This window comes from Antechinus flavipes, chromosome 4 (assembly GCF_016432865.1).
Source record: "Antechinus flavipes isolate AdamAnt ecotype Samford, QLD, Australia chromosome 4, AdamAnt_v2, whole genome shotgun sequence".
Classification (NCBI taxonomy): domain Eukaryota; kingdom Metazoa; phylum Chordata; class Mammalia; order Dasyuromorphia; family Dasyuridae; genus Antechinus; species Antechinus flavipes.
Window position 1 is genome coordinate 329,219,263 of NC_067401.1, and position 21,190 is coordinate 329,240,452.

The window sequence follows — 21,190 nt, forward strand, 5'->3', positions numbered from 1 at the left end:
CTCTAATATAAAAATGTGTGTGTGTATATATATATATATACATACATATATATATATATATATATATATATATATGTATGTATTATAAATAGCCACTTGTATTTTCTGTTTAGGCTAAATATTAACTACTTTCAATCATTTCAGACAAGTAAGTGAGACTAACAGATTTAAGGAAAATTACTCTCTAAGTAAGGGAAAGGATTTTTTTTTTCATTCAGAAGGAAGTAGTGTTTTTGTAATGAGCAGCATTCTTGGCTTTAATCAGTCTTCCTATTAGTATTTCAAGTGACCTTCTGCTCTTTTACATCCGCAGAATTGGGTGCTATTGTGCTGAGCACACATTACCATTTTTATTGGCACTGTTTCTAGATCCTAGAGAGTAATCTGCCAGCAAACACCCATGACTTCCCCTGGCCTCTGAAAGCAGAAGTTATCTACAAAAGCTACACTAAAATATTTTGTTTTTAAAAGTGAGGATTCTTAAATATTAAAATGTGAATTGATATAGGACATTTCAAAGAGAAATGTACAAGAGAAAATTTGAAATTTCTTAAGACATTGGAAAATCTGTCTTAAATCTGACACACATGCTTTTCCAAAAGATAAATATAACTCTATTGAAGGAGTGAATAGCTTGCCACTATTATTTACTGACCTTTGAAATCAATGAAGTTATATATGAGATATATTTAATACATAAGACAATTTGGAATTTATTGTGAAGAAAACAAAGTACTATAAAGTATGTATGATCTACAGATTAAAGATATTTATAATTCATCTGGGGAGACAGATCAAAACTTATAGAAAGTTGAATCCCAAAGACCAAAGAATTAGTTAATAAGTTTTATAAACTAGAATGTAACATTGCTAGATTAATAATGTAGACAAATTTAGAGGAAGGAGGATTAGAATATCTTCATATCCAAGTTTTTAGAGTTATATATCCTTAAAACCAAAATTTGATTTTCTTCCCTGAATTCTAGTCCTCAAAAATGCTCATCTGTAATTTATTTTAAGAATTATGTATCTTCTTAAAATGATTAAAAATACCTTGGTATTTCACAAAAATAGGCTTAATCCTCATTATTAATGTGAGAATTATTCTTGAATTAATTTCCTGTGTACCATCAAAGCATTGATTTTTTAAGAGAAGAAACCAGAATTATTAAAAAGACTTGAAGAAAAAATAATGAGAAAAAAGACATAGCATACAATTGAAACAACTCAATCCTGAACTAATTAGATGAGTAATTAAAATGAAAAAAATAGATAATAGACACTAAATGTGATATCTATAAACTATTAAAATAATTTTGTAAAGAGATTTAATTGGCATCATTTACCCTAAGAAGACTTAAGAAAGGTTCTGAAGTTATTTTGTTAGTAAGTATATTACTTGAGAAGAGAGAGATGATAGTCATGGTCAATACCAATTTATAATATATGTTCATTTATAATATATGAAGTATTATAGAAGATTCTGAAGTTTTACCTCATTTAAAAAATAAATCTTTTACAAGACTTAGCTATATATAAATGAAGTATATACAGTTATAATGAGGGTATTTGTAGGGAATAATTAGGCTGAATGACATAGAGAATACAAGAAAAACCTCATTATTTGAAAAAGCATTTGATTTATTATAGCACAACATTTCCTTCAAGGTTCTCTTCTAATAAAGATGTCTCCCAGCAAACATCAAACTCATTCAAGATTCTTTGAAAGATATAATGGGAAAAAATGCTACTTAATAATTCTCTGATCATAAACATCAGATTAGGAATAAAACAGGAAAATATATCCTAGTCAAAACGTATTTACTGTTGTGACAGAGGTGATACAGCACAGAGACCAGACTGAGGAGGGAGTATTTCTAGATGAAGCAGTTCTCCAGAAGTTCCCATGAGACAATAATATTGTACTGGTTTTCAAACAGTCCTGAAACATTACAGAAAAGATTCATAACCACTCAAGAGTTTGGTTTGACCATTTGCACAGGAAAGATCATGTGGATGAAGAAAGTCTGTTTCCCAGATTGCAGCATATGTTTGAATGGACCATCTATAATGCTGTTCTACCTATACATTATTATGTATATGGGAGACAGAAGGGACCAATAAATGGTAAACTGGTCCCATAGTTGAGTAAAAGAGACCAGATTGTATGAAATTGTAAAGTTACTTTATTCATCCCAACTTTCTCTTAGAAATAAAGTTAATTTTTTTCAGTACCAGCTTTCTATAATTCTAGTGTTATGGCTACAAGATAGAACAAGATATTCTGTCAGAGAATCAAAAATAAATATGGAGAAGACAGGGATCAGATACTTGATGGTTATAAACAGACTGAAACAATAATCTTTGAGGATCTTCAAAAAAGCACAGGATTGAAAAATGTCATTGGAGAAATTTAGAATAGAAAGATAGAGTGATCAGGTGACAGTACAAGGGATGACAAGAGGGCAGTCTTCACCCTCCCATGCCTTGCCATCTTTCAAAGCAGCATTGTGAAAGGACATGGGCAAAAGTTGTAAGAGAGGAAGTCATAGTACACATGACCATACATTCTGTCTCCCTCTTTTTAGAGATGTAGAAATTGAGGATCAGATAAAGTAAATATTTTGTCTAGGGCCATACAGATAGTTGAGTGTCTTTGGCAGGAATTAAAACCAAATCTACACTGCCTCATGGAAAACCTTAAATATGCTTCATTGAAGAGAGTATTTAAATCACTAATGTCAAAGATTCATTTGAGAACTGAGGAATCCTTGGATAACAGCAATCATAACTGATAGTGATTCAGTTAAAATATGAAATCGCTTTTCTGAGTATTGAGCCACAATGTGGTATATACATGCTATAATGTGTGTTTAAATCTAGAGTATGTAAATCACAAATTCAAGTGTTGAAAAATTTGATACTATTACGAATGGGAGATAGGATGGAGTGGTACACAGAATGCTGAACTTGGTGTCGGAGAGATTGGGCTTGAATCTTGTGCTTAGGCAATAAGTAACTCTGATTATGGACAAATCAATTAAATCCCAAGAACTTCAGGGGTTTTATCTATAAAATGGAAATAATATTTATATTACTTAATTCTTAAATTACAAGTAAATACTTTTTTTTTTTTTTAATAACAAGTACTTTTAAAAATACATCCTGTGGGCTAGGTATAGGACAGTTTAATTGTGTGTGGCAAAAGTGCCAGATCTGGCAGCAGGAAGACCTAATTTTAAATTTAGTTTTAGATATTCACTAGCTTTGTGACCGTGGGCAAGTCACTTAACTCTGTTTGCCTCAGTTTCATCATTTGTAAAATGAACTGCAAAAGAAAATGGCATACCATCCTAATATTTTGGCTAAAAAACAAACAAATAAAAACAGAGTTAGACATGACTGAAAAACAATGAATGACAATGATCTAGGCATAGCAACAGTTCCTGTCTTGTCCTATTAAATGAAGAATCATAGATTTAAAACTAAAACAGATAGCCAATTAGCTAGTGGTTGAATGACTTAATGAAACTAGTTTCTGAAGTAGCGTCAGAACCCAGGTCTGCCTTACTCCAAAAATAATACTTCTATGTATTACAGTATGTGCCTCGCTTTTGTATGGATATCTTAATGTTTCAAATCCCAGCTATTCTCTTTTGAAACATAAGTTAAATCACTCACTTCTGGGATTAAAACTTAAAATCTTAAATTAAATATCCATTAGGAAGAACAATTCAAACTTTTTAATCAGTAACAGCTCCATTAAAATTACAATTAGATATAATTCCTTAGTAAATGTGTCAAGTGGTTAGCATAAAATATAAAAACCAAAGACTTTAAAACAGTTTTTTACACCATAATTCCTTTCTACCTATAAAATTTTTTTGTCCCATAGATAAGCAGCCTCATTTTTTTTTTCATGGTTAAGGAAATGATCTAATTGCTCACAACTTTTTATGAGTTTGCATTGTTTATGAGTTCACATTGTATAAGTTATAAGTGACTGGCTTCAAATATAGTCATTTAGAGAGAAACTTCATGAAAGTTGCCTTACAATATGTTCTCCTTGTGTATTTATGATAATAAGGGAAATAACAGAATAGCATGAGGAAAGCCTGCAACTTGATCTTATAAACAGGACATTCTTATAATGGGAGATCTTAAGTGTAAAAGTTGCTGACTGTTTGCTTATTTTGGAATAGCACATTAAAATAAAAGTGTGCACTTGGCCCAGTATAAGGTATTGTTTTTTTTTTTTTTTTTCTTTCTTTTAAAAAGGATGTAGAAACTCAGCGAGACAAGCTAGTGAGCTATGTGATGGCGTGCAGTATTGGAAACATTAGTATCCGGGATCTTCAGGAACCTGTTCAGGTTGTAATCAAACATACACGAAATCAGGTAAGAAGATGTCTTGGGTATTTCTTCAAATATAGAAATGATCAGATTTAGTTTATCTTAAAGGATTCTTAGGAATCTGTCCAATGACCTGTAGGGTAACCTGTACTTTTCCAGAATAAAGAAGGGAGCAGCAGGAAGCTGCCAACTCTGGGAATTTTGCCTGATGTCCTTACATCATGGGAAATTGGCAACATTCTTTGTTGGTGAGGGTGGGGGCTAGCAATCCAAATGATTCAAATGAAAGCCAGCAAGAGGAAGAGATTGAAGGGAAAATGGTTTAAAGGTTGGATGATTCTATTTAGACAAATATAGATATAAAGCCTGCTTACCTAACAGCAAGTTTGATTGCTTTTACAAGAAGTTACATTAAAAATAAAAATACAAGTAAACATAGATATTGAAAAATATAGCAGAAGTGCCACTGAAATGTAGAGCTGTTTAAATGCTGCACTCATGTTCTTTAGGTTGGACTTAAATTAGGAGACTAACCTGCCTCTTATACTTAGTAGCTATATGAAAATCACAGACAAATTGGGTGTCTAGGTAATCAGGGCTAAATGTTGTCTTCTCCCCTTCTTCCTCTTCCTCTTCTTCTTCTTGTTTTTTTCCTCTTTTTCTTCCTCCTCTTCCTCCTCCTTCCTCTCCTACGTTCTCTTCTATCTTTTGTTCCTTTTCCTTCTTCTTTTCTTCTCCTCCTTTTCCTTCTTTTCTTCCTTCTCCTTGTCCTCTTCCTTTCTTCCCCATCCCTCTCATCCTTCCTTTCCTTCTTTCCTTCCTTCCTTTCTTCTTTCTCATCTTTTGTCCTCCCAGAGTCATGTGTATAGACTGGTTCTAACATTTATTCAGACAGACAGACTAATAAAGAATGGAGCTACTGAAGAACTGTTTGGTTTTGTGATAAGTAAGGATTTTTATTTTTCAATAAGAATTTTTTAAAACTATCTCAATCTGATTCAAACTGACAATCATTTAAGTGCCTATTATGTGCAAGGCACTATCCCAGGAGCTAGAGATACAGAGATATAAAAAAGGATAGTTCCTCATCTCAAGGAGTTTATATTTTCCTGGGGAGATACTAGAATTGAATAATCAAGGTTCAATCTTAACACTTGGTGACCTGATTCTGTCATTTAACTTTTCCTCCCTTCACCCATTCTTAACCTGGGATTCATGAACTTTCAAGTAATCTGTGAATACATTGCAGGATATCTATGAAGCTGGATAGGAAAATTACATCTTTTTAATCAACTAAATTTAACATTCCATTACGAATTTAAAATTTTATATACACATATATACACATGTAATGTGTCTCTGCATGTGTTTATATATATACATACACACCTATATGTGCTTTTTTTTTCTTTTTTCTTAAATGGATTCCATAGGTTTTGCCAGATTACCAAAACAGGCCATGACATTAAAAAACAAAAAGTGAAGAACCTCAGTCTTATCATTTGTAAGAGAGACAGGAATGCTATTGAGGAAAACAAAATATATTCTAAGAACTTTGTTAAATACCAGTCTGTGAGCATTGTCTTAAGCATGTGCTAGCACCAGGCCCTGTGCCAAGAACTAGGATACAAAGAAAGGCAAAAACAATACTTATTCTCAAGGAGCTCATCATCAAATGAATAAGTAATATCTGTAATTATAGTTGACTGAAGATTTTGAAACAAGAGTAATAATGTTACATTTTTATAGTCCTGTATAGGTATAATGCCCTTTTTAATCACCTCACTATATCCTTGGAGACTAGGAAATCCATATGTTATTGGTATCATCATCATTATATTTCTTTTTATAATTTGAATTGCATTTGTACTTATAATTTGAGATTATATTCAATAACAGTTGGGATGCTGATGCTCAGACAAGTTAAAAAAAATGTCAATTATACCAGCTCACCAAAATGTTAAGTGGCAGAGTCAGAACATAGATCTGGGTCTCTTGATGCCAAGTCCACAGTTTTTTTTTTTGTTTTGTTTGTTTTTTTTTTGGGGGGGAGGTTGTTGTTTTTGTTCTTCCAATATAATATATTAATTTTACATTTGATAAATTAAAAGTTTTAATTTTCTGCTTTGAACTAATTAATGTATTTGTCCTTAGTGTTTATATTTGATTTAACATCAAGGATTCTATTGAGAGGTTACTTTTTCCTAGGTTTCTTGGCTTGCTATATGGCACTAGTATAGTTAATGTTTTTTTTTTTTTCTCTTTTCTTTTCTGTAAAAATCTTAAAATCCAAAACTTTTTAATCATTTGACCTAAATATCTTGTTACATGTTTTATGCTTATGTTCATTCAGGTGCTTCATCCCATCTGTGTCTTCTGGGATTTGAATAAAAACAGTAAGTTTCAAAATAAATGTCCCCTTTTTGTTTTTCCAGTCTGCACTTTTAATTTTATTATTGTAGGAATATGTGAGTGAGAAAATTCTCTCCACCAGTGAATCTTTGCAAGTACTCTACAATTCCTACTCTTATAAAGTTGCTAAATGGCTTGTAAGTAGACAATCAGTATATCAAAATCAAGTCTTAAACCACAATCATCCTGGTTCTCTGTGAACTTTACTATGTTGTCTTTTAAACTAGTAATCATTTTTTACAGTTTTATTTTATCATTAGCATGGTGATGTGATTCTGCATGAACTGAAAAATCATTTTAGATGGTTAGAAAAGTCAATTCTGTTTTATTTCCTTAAGGCTAATTAGAAAGCAAAACACACAGACCCCCCCCCCCAAATATACACACACAAACACACACACACACACACACACACACACACACACACACACCCTTAGCCTCCCTATAGGATGTGCTTTTTGATAATAAATTCTAAAGTTCAAAATAAATTTTTTATCTACTCTTCTTCCACAGGCCTTTAGATATTTCAGGGCTTATACACAGTACTCCAAGTTGTGTTGGAAATGGGCATAGTACAATGAGAGTATTACCTCTATACATTTTTATGAAGCTTAAAATAGCATAAGCGTTCCTTAGGAATCATAAGGCAGTGCTAATTTGAGTTGAATTTGAAGTCAACTAAAAACTCAGATATTTGATACGTGAACTGCAAAATCATAGATCTTTTTTTTTAATCCTTGTAAATCATTTTCAACCTAAATGTTAGAATTTTTATTATTCTTATTAAATATTATGTTCACAGTTTCTATCTTTCATTTAGCTTGTTGAGATTTTTCATGGATCCTTATTGCAGCACTGAACATAATATCTAATCTTTAATAATCACCTTTGTATGTCTTCATGAAAATAATTGATAAAAATGGACAGAATAGTGGCATACCATTAGAAGCTTCCATTCAGGTTAATAGAGATGTATTAATACTATTTCTTAGGTCCATTTTTTCAACCACTTCTAAATTTATCAGTTATGCTACCAACTCTTATTTCTCCATTTTAGTCAGAAGAATGATTTATTAGACCCACATATAATTGGAATAGTCTCTATTTAAAAGTAGAAAGAGCACTGGATATTGAATGAAGAAATATGAATTTAGTAGTAGTAATAGTAGTAGCAGCAGCAGCAACAATATTAATAGTATAATGTATTGTAGTAGTAGAAGTAAAAATAGCTGTAGGAATTGTAGTAATTATAATTGCAGTAATAATGATGATGGTGGTGATGATGATTGTAGCTAGTACACACACACACACACACACACACAGCCCTGAATTTCACTTTGCTTTATTTGAGCTAACACACCAATATCAGAACTACCTTTGACTGTTCTCCTTGGAAAGTTATCCCTTCTACCTGCTTGGGAGATTCTAAGTTTTGAATCCTTAATTTTCTTATCTGAAAATATGGCTAAATAAACTTCCCACTTCCCCTGTAAGCACTATATTAATGGAAATTTTTGTTACTCCTAGTTAATTCTCAGCCTCCTCCTCAGATACGAGGCATAATCAGAAAGCACACATATATCTGACCAAAATTAGACATTTTTCTTCTTTATTATTTATTACTTTTTACCTAGCCTTTTTATGTGCCTACTGAGCTCCTAGAAAAAGAAGGAATAAGGCCACCACATATCCATAGTGACAAAGGTAAACCAGTTACTAATCCCCACCTTTTTAAAAAACCAAATTGTTATGACTGTCCATCACTCTTCAAGTCTTCGTTTAGTTCTTAAGATGTCTTCTTTACTACTCTTAAAGGAATCATATAACAGAGGTTCTTAACCTTATACATATGTTGGTCATAAACCCCTTGACACTTTGGGGAAGACTAGACTTCTCTTAGAATGATATTAAAAAAAAAATTAATTGAGCTCCCTTAAGCTGGCCCCTTTTCACTCCCTAATTTAGAGAAGAGAAAATTGAGAACTAGAGAAGTAAAGTTGATGTGCTCAAATTCACACAGTTACTAAGTGGCAGTTCCAAAATTTGAATTTAGGTTTTCTGACTCCATATCTGACTTCATTATATTCCACTCTATTAATATTTTAACAGTCTATGTTGCTTTATTCCTATAGAAGGTTTCGGTGGCTGGAACACATCAGGCTGTGTTGCACACAGAGACTCAAATGAAAATGAGACAGTGTGCTTGTGTAATCACCTCACCCACTTTGGGGTTCTAATGGTGAGTGCAGAATATCTTTCTTGTTTGTAAAATTACGATTCCCTTTGGAGCATTGCTTTTTTTATATCCTGGTCATCATTCTACACTCTTAATATTGGTTCTGAATAAAGAATACTACGAAATCCAGTGTGAATAATTGTTGAATAACTATTACAAAGATAATGATTTTGTTTCTTCGAGGTTTAAAAAAAATGTAATAATATAAGAGGTCACATAAACAAAAAGTGAAATCCCTGAATCTTGAGAAAGACACTATGAAGTTATAGCCTTTTGGAAGAAGAGAAGGGGAAATAGAAAGAACACACCCATGACAAAGCAAAACTTAGTCTTTTTCCAATGGGAATTTTTTAAAAAGTAGGAGAGCTCTTACTTATATTACATCATGATAGCTAGAGTCGGAAGGCTTCTTTTTAATATTAAAAATAAGCTTAGGATTCTGGGGTTGCATGATAGACCAGTAGCACAGATAATGAAAAAGGTAAATACAGTGTAAATGAAAGGTAATCTTAGAGAAAAGACATTAACAGCAAGAGATGTGAAAATGCATTTTGTAGTAGGTGGCCTTTGACCTGAGTCTTTCTGGAAGCCAAGGAAGCTAAGAGGTCAAGGAGAAGAGGGAGACATGCATTCAGAATAGCCAGTTTAAAGACACAGTTAGGAAATTGAGCTTTCTTTATGAAGGACGGCAATCAGACCAGTGTAGCTGAATCGGAGAAAGTATGTAAGGGAATAAAAGTTAAGAAGATAGGAGTGGTAGAAAAGGGTTCCGCTATGAAGGATGCTAAATGTTAAATAGAGGATTTGATATTTGATTCTAGAGATGACAGGGAGCCACAATATTTTATCGAGTAGTGTAATGAAGTGGCTAGATCATGCTTTAAGAAAATCATTTTGGCATCTGAGTAGAGGATGGATTGCAGTGAATAGACACTTGAATCAGGAGACCAATTAGGAGGTGACATCACATTGCCTCCTTAGGCACTTAAAATGCTTATGAAATTTGAGTTGCAACTGATGGTAGGTTAAGGGGATAAAGCTTATTGTTCACATAGTTAGGGAGAAGCAGTGAGGTGTGAAATCTTTCATTTCTTGAATTCACACATACCTTTCTTCCTGCCAAGCCTGAAAGCATGATATCAAAAAGAAAGGCTAAAGAACACCTAGTACTGCCTGGGAGCCTGTTATTAATTTGGCCTATGATTTATCACCCACTTAGCCTCACCAAATTTCATGGGTTCATGATAATTTTCCTGACACCTTTAGGCCTAAAGTGTCTTGAGAGAAGAGAACAAGACATAAATGAAAAATTGTAAAATACAGAAAAGAACATTTTTGTTACTCTCTGAACATAAATGAAATCTTTTCTTTACTTTCAAAAATTTCTTGACTTATAAATGCCAATATTTTCTTTCCTCTTGAAAATGAGCCAGGCTTTCCATTTTCTTAGATTTCCAAGATCCCATAAAATAGTCTTGTTCTTTTATTTCCACATAGATATATTTTGGTTCATGATCATTCTTCCAGGAAGGTTATATTCTTTAGGAGACTAATGCAGAAACATATGCTTTGGTTTAACTGATTTAAATTTGCAAGTTTTTTAAAACCCTATAAATATGGGAATGATAGATGAGATGTCAGGAACATAAAAATCTCTACTTATAGGTGATTTGTATATCCACTGAAGCAAAAAGCATCCTCCTGACCCACTGGCTTTTTTTTTTTTCATTTTTAAAAAAATTTTACCAAATCATACTTCATTTTTTTTAAATTGACAAACATTAATTTTCTCTCCCTTCCTCCCTTCCTCATTGAAAAAAAGGAAAAGAAAAAGTTCATAGTTAAGAACAAATTCATGTAATGGCTTATGAACTGTATGTCTCATTTTCAAGATTTATAAGGAACTGATGCAAATTTATAAGGAAACCCAACAACTTAAATGAAATAAAATTATGTTTAGATTTTCTCCATTTAACTATTGCTCTTTTAATCTTACCTTTATTCAACCTACACCTTCTTTTAAAAATTTTAATAGTGTTTTATTTTTCCCAATTACTGTTAAGACAGATTTAAGCATTCATTTTTATAGGATTTTGAGTACCTCCCTTTGCCTCTAATGAAAATGGTAGGTATTATGATATAGATTATATGTGTTTCATGAAAGGAGAAACATCAGAAGAAAAAAAAAACACATAAAGGAATAAAGTAAATGAAAAAATATACTTCAGTTTACATTCAGTTGCTTATTTCTTTATTTGAATGTGAATAATCTTTTCCTTCATATACTGGTCCTTTTCTTTGTACTTGTCACATCTTGAATTATCATGTTTATAACAAGAGCTGTGTCATTCATAATTGATCAACAATATTGCTGATACTGTGTACGATGTGTTCCTGGTTCTGCTCATTTTATTGTGTATTAATTTTTACAAATTTTTTCGTGTTTTTCTAAAATCTGCCGGTTCATCATTTCTTATTATACAATAGCATTCCATTATATTCATATACCACAATTCGTTCAGCCATTTCCCAGTTAATAGGCATTCCCTCAATTTTCAATATTCTGCTACCACAAAAAGGGCTGCTACAAATATTTTTGCACATGTAGCTATTTTTCTTCCTTTTATGATCTCTTTGATCTTATACCTTCTTTTTAAAATTAATTTTTTTCATTCATCAAAAATCTATCTTTATCACTCGTCTTCTCCATTCCTAATGAAAAACAAAATAAAACAAAACCCAAGCAAAAATCAAACAAAACAAATTCCCCTATAGCCATGTCCTACATACACACACACACACACACACACACACACATACACACACACACACATACAGAACAGTGTATACACACACACAGAGCAGTGTATACCCTGAGTCCATCACCTCACTTTCAGGAATTGGATAGTATGTTTTAACTCATTTTTCTGGAATTATGGTTCATTATTGCCTTGCTCAGAGATCTCTATCATCTCTTTACAGATATTTTGCAAAAAAGAAGGTAGATTTAATGCAATTTACTTTAGCTGCCCTCTTTCTCTTTCTTATCCAGGAACAATTCATAGGTACTCTTCTCTCCTTTGATAAGTTCAGATGAAAATGAGATTCAAATGCCATCCATTCCCACAGCTTCTTACTCTTTGTTCATATAATCTTCTACTTGAACACGTACATCATATGAGATAATTTCCCTCACTTTTTCTCTACCCCTCTTCTACTGTGTTCCTTTTCAATTCCTTTTCCTTTCTCCCTTTAAGATCACAGAAACCTTTTTTTTAAAAACCATTCCTAGCCTAATTTAGCTCTATGTATTTCTTATTAGACTCTCTTTATGACCTCTTCTGAGGAAGAGAGAAATATATCATTTCACCATACTAGCTATAATAACTAAGAATGATTGCTAGAACTGAGTTCCACTCCTGGTTCTGAACCACATACTGCTGCTTGTCCTGAATTCAATTCTTACTTGGTATACAGCCTGTGACCTAGCATCATTCCTCACCTTTCAAAGCCATTTCTAGGTACAGTTTTCCTCCCCCACTCCACATTGGATCTATCATCTAAGCATGAAAAATAATCAACAAAGCTGGCAGTTGGTACCTGTTCCCACTCCTTTCACAAAGTCAGCCCTCATTATCTAAGATCTAGGATCTCTTCTTGCGATGGACACAACTACAGACAAACCCTTGGTTTCAGGATTATTCTCTACCCTCTTTCTGGAAAACTCTTCTCATCACATCCCTGGTTACAGCCATGTCCAATCCATATTCTTCTCTGTTTCTTTAAGCCAACCTGGGCTGGAAAAATGACTCACTATGATTATTTTTCCTCAAATTTCCTAATCAGGACTTGATCCAGTACTTTTCCTGGATCTTGTGGAGGAGTTAAGGAGAGAACTAGACTGTCCTACTTAACTGCCATCTTGGCTGATCTCCAAAGCAAAAAAAATTTTAAGTTTGGTACCACAATAACTTTAGATGGCTGATTTGTTCATGTATTGTTTTAATTTCATTATGAATTTGCTACTGGTTGTGCTTTGCTGGCTACTATCATATAATATAGTAGTTTGTTTATGTTTATAAGGATATGAATTTTTTTAGTCATCTCCTTCCCTCTTTCCACTGTGACTACTTTTATGGGACCATAGAGGGTGGGAAGAAAATTTTTCCAAAATTTATCCTGTCTTATACCATATCCAAGAAAGATTTAGTTCCTGTTTAGCCTTTCCAGACCACCAGGGCTTTGTTAAGAATTTTTTCTGGGTTTCTCTTAAGGATCCTTATTCCCTTATATAAGATACTTCTAAGGCCTCCGTGGTCTCTTTATGCATTTTAATATTTGAGAAGCTACTCAAAATTTACAGCATAGTCATGCTGGGTATCTTTATTCCCAGTACTTATAAAATATTTTCTGCCTTGGCTATGTTGTTTTATAGAAAAGACTAGTTTCCATATTATAGTCTTTGCAAAGCACAACTCCCCCTGGCCTTGTCAGACTTTCCTGCTCAGGGCCTGGGATGAGGGGTTTCATCTACATGATCTTTAAGGTCTCTTCCATCTCTAATGAGCTATGACTATAACCAGAGGCGAGAAAACAAGGTAATAAATATATTTGATAAATACCATCTGTCTAATCTGTTCCAAATTGGGACATAATAGCCAACAACCATTATCTAGCTAATATAATTTGTTTGTTTGTTTTCCAGAAGGGAAAAAACAGTAAATCAAATTGCTGTATTCTTTCATTTCTATACTTCATAACCTACTATAACTCAAGGATAACTCAGGAGATGATCTTTTTCTCTACTACTTTGTTATTATTTTAAAATATCATTTGTCTACTGTAAAGAAGATAAAAGTTTCAAACAAAAGAGAAATGATGAAAAATTACTGATATTCAGTTTTCCAACCATGATATATTTAGTTTCATGTAATCATCATAAACCATTACTAGCATGCTTGTATACTATTTTCATACAAGGGATAACCATTATTTCAGAAATATGTCACCATAATAGTTATCCAGTATAATGTTTATAAAGCATTAAAATGATTTCATAGACTAAATCTAAGGTTTCTTCTAAACTTTTCAATCAGGAAAAATAGCAGCTGCAGCAAAAGAAGAGAGTCATAAATTCATTTTCATGTTTTATATAGGATCTGCAAGGAACTGCTTCACAAATAGATACACGAAACACTAAAGTCCTGACCTTTATTACCTACATTGGCTGTGGAGTTTCTGCTATATTTTCAGCTGCAACTCTCCTAACATATATTGCTTTTGAGTAAGTATTTCACCGTCTGCCAAAACTAAGTTACTGATTAGTCTTAAGTAAAAACAGGAATATTTTCTTTGCTTTAAGGAACATTTAAATACTATGTGACTCATGTAAGTGAAGAGTAATTTTAATTTATGAAGCATTTTGTCACATGTAACATGTAATACCAAATGTAGATTTTTTTTTCTAATGGGAATCTAATATATGAATGACCTTTTTAGATTCTTCTTACATTATATTCTTCTATTACATTCTTCCATTATATAATTATACATTTATATATATGTGTGTGTGTGTGTATCAATAAAAATATTTTTATATTATAAAATTAATTCGAACCTCTCTTGCTCTCTAGTAGTATTTTAGTTTAATTTTTTAATTGCTTTTTAAGTTGGAACTTAATTGAGAAAGAGAAATATGCTGAATTTTCTTCAAAGAGCTTTGAAAAGTAGCCTCTAAGCTGAAAATTAACATCAGCTTTTGGCAAAGAATAATTAGAAGATCATAAAAAGTAAAGATAGAAGTTTTATTTTGTTTTTTAATACTGTAGTGTTTTTCCCTACAAAATTTGTATTAGGAAAAACAAACTAATGGTATTTCCTTTCGTTAAAATTTTCATTTATAATAAGGGAAAATAAACTTATACAAATAGATAGCTATAATTATGCATGTCCTTCACCTTTTTCCTGAGAACACTATTGATCACAGTACCTGTGTTCAAAACAAGAATTCTTCAATTGCCTATATAACCTTGAGTAAGTCATTTATCCACTCTTAATGTCAGATCCATCCTTTTGAAAGGACTGGATTAAATAAAATCTAATCTTCAAGTCTAAGAAATTATCATTCTTTTATAACACTTTATAGATTTACATCTGGTTGTCCGTCAGTCATTGCAGAGCCAAACAAAAATCTCATTCCTAACCCCTGATAACTTTATTTCCACTAGGATTTCCATCAGGTCATTGCTTGTGCATCTTTCTCTGTGCTTTATTTCAGAAAGTTACGAAGAGATTACCCTTCCAAAATCTTGATGAATCTTAGTACTGCCCTGTTGTTTCTAAATTTAATCTTCCTCCTTGATGGTTGGGTCACCTCATTTGACATTGATGGACTCTGTGTAGCCATTGCAGCCCTTCTGCATTTTTTCCTTCTGGCAACCTTCACATGGATGGGTTTGGAGGCAGTTCACATGTACATTGCTCTGGTTAAAGTATTCAATACTTACATTCGCCGGTACATACTGAAATTCTGCATTATTGGCTGGGGTAAGTGAAGTAAGGTTATGTGCTTTGCTAGATTCTCATAACATGAATTTTTTCTAAGTACAGAGACATTCAGAAGGGAGCTCCTGACTATAAATGAGGTATATCAAGGTATAAATCTTGTCCAGGAGAATGTCATGACCAATAGAAAAGATTCTCAATATGGTAATAAAGGGAAAAGTCTATGAGTCACCATCAAATCTATTTCCTCTGTGCCCAAAAGCCAGCCCATCCCAAGTCTTCTGAGAAAGCAGTTGGCACTGAGTTGTATGCTCCCATTGTGCTTCAAAGCACATGGGTTAGCCTTAAACTCTAAGCCAAATAAATAGAGTTGGTCATGTTGCTCCACCCTGTAGATACACCCATCCACACTGTATGTGATTAGGCTTTGAAGTTTGTGATTGAACAAGTGATCAGAAGATCATTCTAGGAGATCACTCCATCCCTACATCACTACATGTCAGAAGACATGTAGGTTATTTGCAGAGATTTCTCAGTATGACTTCTGGAATGGAAATTGTCACCTTTGCCTGAGTGAAGACATCTATTAGTTCTCTCACATCCACCTAAGGCTGGGAGTTTTTTTTCAATTATTTTCCCTAGAAACAGTGAAGAATGATGACTAGATAGTACAATGGATTGAATATTGGTCTGAGACTCAGGAAATCTTAGCCTCCTGAATTTAATTCTAGTCTCAGACATTTACTAGCTATGTGACCTGGGGCAAGTCACTTAAACCTGTTTGCTTCAGTTTCCTGATATGTAAAATAAACTAGAGAAGGAAATGGCAAACCACTCCCACATTTTTGCCAAGAAAAGGCAAAATGGGGTCAGAATGAGTTGAACTTGGTTGAAAAATGACTATAAACTGCCACCAGAAGATGTTTCTTCATAACAGCGTATATTTGGACTGAATTATATTCTTAAAGTGCTTATTGTTCAGTCATATCTGACTGTTTGTGACACCGTTTGGCATATTCTTGGCCAAGGTACAGTGGTTTGTTATTTTCCTCTCTGGGTCATTTTACAGATGGGGAAGCTGAGGTGAACAAGGTTAAATGACTTGCTAAGGGTCACACAGCTAGTAAGTGTCTGCGATTCCAAGCCTGGCTGCTCTAACCACTGAGCAGCTGACCAAACTGTATATGAGAGAATACTATAAAGTTTGTATCAATTGAAAGAAGAAATCTGATGATATGTTTGTTTTGAGGAAGAGATAAGGAAAAAACTACATTATGTGGATGTACCTGAACTTTGGCAGTCCTGAGAAGCCATCATGAAAGGAACCAAATGATGTGACAATAGTTTATTTAAATATGATCTGGCTCTTCAACTGAAAACCACAAAAATATACAAGATGCTGAATAACTATCACTTTAACTTATTTGCCTGCTTTGCTAAATACGAGAACAACAGAATTGCATAAACTGGTATTAGAAGCACTCTACTCTATAAGTTTGTTGTTATTTTTGTCACTTCTGAATCAAAAGTAACATTATTCACAGAACCAAGCCAGATCAGAAATAGGCATAACTCATAAGATGTTTAAGGCTCAACTCTTTCCCCTTTCATCCCTCAACACTTCTAGTTATGGGAAATCCTCTTGTGAAAGAAAATTCTCTTAATTATCATTAATATAGAATGGATATTTCATACTAATTAAATGAGTTTTTCATAACTAATTTTTCATTTATTTTTCTCTCAGTTCAGATACTATTCATCCCAGAGGTATGCTCAGCAATTTCTACACCTAGGGAAAGTATGGAGGAGAATTAAGCCTGGTGGGAGGCAAAATTTACCATGCCTACCGAAGATATTGCCTAGATTAAACTTTTAGCAACCCTCAAAGTCTTACCCTGAGAAAGCCATGTTTTTCTTATGCTAGTTAATATTTCAAATCATTATTATGAAAATAACGTTTTATTCCTTGCTATAGATATTTTGATAAGTTACATCAAAGACAGTTATAATGTCATGATCTTTTATGACAGGTTTGCCTGCTTTGGTGGTAACAATTGTACTAGCAAGCAGAAATACAAATGCAAATAAAATATATGGAAAAGAAAGTTATGGTCAAGACATCAAGGGGCAACGCAGTGAATTGTAAGTAATATAAGTGCACCCTTTCTACATATTTCCCAAGATGTTCTAAACATACGACTTCAGATGTGGCAAATTATGTCATACTATTTAATTGTACTGCACTTGTAATCCACTCAATTGATAGAATCTTTCTTGGGAGGTGAACATTTATCTAACCACCCCTCCTCAGCCTTATATTTTTGAAGTTTAGAAATGTGGAGTTCTTATTTCTCTGTATTAGATTTTTGTCTTGTACGCTTTGGCCCATAATTCTAGACTGGCTTAATTTCTTTGGCTCTAGACTCTGTTATCAAATATGATGGCTTTCCTTTCTAGCTTGGAATCATTTGTAAATCTCACAAACATGTTTCTGTGTCTTCAAGTCATTAGTAATATAAATATGGACAGAACAAGACCAGGGACAAACTCCTAGGTCACACCACTATAGATCTGATTTGAGATTAGAATGGGTCATTGAAAGAGTAAATGACTTTGCTCTGAATGATAAGTCTCACAGCCAATATATCTCAAGGTGAGTCTTGAACCCTGGTCTTCCTAATTCTGAGATCAATTCTGTCTATAATGCTGTACTTTCCTCTGTTTTGGCAGAAGGGGTTGGATGGCCCAATGGAGAAAGCAATATGCCTAAATTCAGAAATATCTGATTTCTAATGCAGCTTGAGTTACTTCCTAACTTTACGACCCTGGGCAACTTAGTTAACCTCTGTTTACCCAGTTTCCCTAGCTGTAAAATGGGGATAATAACATCATTTTTCTCACAGGGTTGTTGTGAGGATCAAATAATATAATGTGACTTGCACATAGTAGGTACTATATAAATGCTTATTCTCTTTTTCCTCCCCCCAATTACCTCATAAAAGGAAAATGCTCACATACTATCCCTTTAAGAATATGCACTAGATTTTTTCCTGGAATAGAGAAATCAAATTCATTAGCCTATAGTTTTAAGACACTTAATTCTGTCCATATAGTCTATAAGATATACCTATGTCCTTTCTGATTCTACTCCTCTTGAAACTTACCCACCCAAATGCCATACATCATGTTTCTCCCCTTGTATTATTCACATGAATATGAATATACATATATATAATATGCTTATATATGTATTTATATGTGCACATATGTATATATGTGTGTATATATATATATATATTTTTTTTTTCCTAACATACAGTGGTACTCCACCTCCTAATATCTCATGTTCTTTTTGAATTAGCTATTTTTAGAAGCTAAATTGCTATCACATGTTCCATTCTACTAAGTATCATCAATATTTGGGACGAATTTTGCTTCCTTGAATTAGGATCTCTAGTTCATTTGGGGGTAGTTAGGTGAGGCAGAGGTTAGTATGCCGGGTCTGAAGTCAGAAAGACTGATCTTACTGACTTCAAATTTGCCTTCAAACACTTCTCTATATGTATAACCCTGCTTTGCCTTAGCTTCCTCATCTGTCAAGCTGGAGAAGGAAATGGCAAATCACTTTAAAATCTTTGCCAAGAAAATTCCAAAAGGGGTCATGAAGAACTAGACATGAAAAACAACTAAATAGCTTACCTTTAGAGAAAATAAGCATAGTAAAACAAATAAAATTGGATATGATTCAGAATCAGCTTTAATTTTTAAAACTATCAGTTAGATGCAGAAATCAGGTTATTGAATCTCTAAATCATTCATTCCATGCCCTCATTTTACAGATGAGGAAATTAAGCAACACAGAGGAGGAGTTGATCAAGATATGCCCACTGTTCAGCAGCAGATTTAAGTCAAACCTTTCCCTGCCCATACCTCCCAAAGCACAATAGGAAATCATCAGTGTAGAGTATCATAATCATCTTTAACATGGAGCTGCTTTCTGCTTTTGCTTCTTTACAGCTGTTGGATCCAGGATCCAGTGGTATTTTATGTAACTTGTGCTGGTTATTTTGGAGTCATGTTTCTCTTGAATGTTGCCATGTTCATTGTGGTAATGGTGCAGATCTGTGGAAGGAATGGGAAAAGAAGCAATAGGACCCTTCGAGAAGAGATTCTGAGAAACCTCCGGAGCGTGGTTAGCCTCACCTTTCTGTTAGGCATGACCTGGGGCTTTGCGTTCTTTGCCTGGGGACCCTTAAACATTGCCTTCATGTACCTCTTCTCCATCTTCAATTCATTACAAGGTAAGAGAAGTGAGATTTGAGTTAATCTAGATTTAACTTGCCTTTACTACCTGCTGTTGGAAGCATTTTTGTTTAGGACTATGTAGGACTGTTTGCCTAGCAAAAAGGAGATCTCAGTAATTAGTCTATCTCAGTGAATATCTACAAAGTATCTTAAAGTTTTATTGAATATTTATTTTAATTTATTTTATTATTTCATTTATTATTTATTTTATTTTACTAAGACCTTTTCTATTATAAATATGAGACTATAACTTCAACAAGCATTAGGGATTTTGAGGTGTCCAGGAACTCAAATGGGAAAAAGGGTATACCTTGACTTTTCTTGGTAATCCCATTTGTTTTATCTGATTTTTTTTAATTTTATAATAACTTTTTATTGACAGAACCCATGCCAGGGTAATTTTTTTACAACATTATCCCTTGCACTCGCTTCTGTTCTGATTTTTCCACTCCCTCCCTCCATCCACTCCCCTAGATAGCAAGCAGTCCTATATATGTTAAATATGTTGCAGTATATCCTAGATACAAGATATTTGCAGAACTGAACAGTTCTCTTGTTGCACAGGGAGAATTGGATTCAGAAGGTAAAAATAACCCGGGAAAAAAAACAAAAATGCAAATAGTTCACATTCATTTCCCATATCTGATTTATTTAAATACATTATTCCAAAAAGTAGTCCATGAGTTTTTGCCAATGTGGTCTATGACAGAAAATGAATTGAGAAACACACTCTTTAGAAAGTATCTGCTGATAAGATTTTGTTCCCTGGAAGTTAGGTTTTACCTCTCAACTTGCTTATGATTAAATCTCCTTTTACCCTAAAAAGGCCAACCATAACACTTAACTACCTCTTGTATGATAATATGTATTTTTAATTTGTGGAATAAAATAGGCCTTTTCATAATACAGTATAATTTTTAAAAAGGTGATTGCACATGAAATTACAAATCTATTATGTACAATTTGCTATTTCTTTAAAATATAATAAAGGTATAGTGTTAAATGTCTTTTTTTTTCTTCCCTGCCCCTCACATGGCCCTTGAGATGGCTACCATTATACACAAATATGTGTGTGCACATGTACAAGCACATACACACGTATATAATTATTCTGCACATCTATTTATCAGTTCTTTCTGTGGATGCAGATGTATCTTTCTTCATATGTTAATTTGTGTATTTAAAATAGTCAAAATTACTTATTTGTTCAAATTAGTTTTCAAAACAATATTGCTATTTTTGTATACAATATTCTCTTGGTTCTGCTCTTATTTTTATTTTTGCTCTTATTTCATACAAGTCTTTCCACGTTTTTCTAAGATCCTTGAGGTTTTTTTTTTTTTAATAGCATAGTAATATTCCAATACAATTTGTTCAGCC

General features: G+C 33.1%; 1 protein-coding gene across 1 annotated transcript in view; it reads left to right on the top strand.

Moving 5' to 3' along the window:
• ADGRG6 (adhesion G protein-coupled receptor G6) overlaps positions 1-21,190 on the top strand; it is a 169,376-nt gene that overhangs the window by 127,309 nt on the left and 20,877 nt on the right. The window contains exons 15-21 of the mRNA XM_051997866.1: positions 4,279-4,398; positions 6,707-6,749; positions 8,898-9,004; positions 14,158-14,285; positions 15,279-15,547; positions 17,536-17,647; positions 19,523-19,806. Of these exons, the coding sequence (XP_051853826.1) occupies positions 4,279-4,398; positions 6,707-6,749; positions 8,898-9,004; positions 14,158-14,285; positions 15,279-15,547; positions 17,536-17,647; positions 19,523-19,806 (1,063 nt within the window). The remainder of the gene's footprint in view (positions 1-4,278; positions 4,399-6,706; positions 6,750-8,897; positions 9,005-14,157; positions 14,286-15,278; positions 15,548-17,535; positions 17,648-19,522; positions 19,807-21,190) is intronic.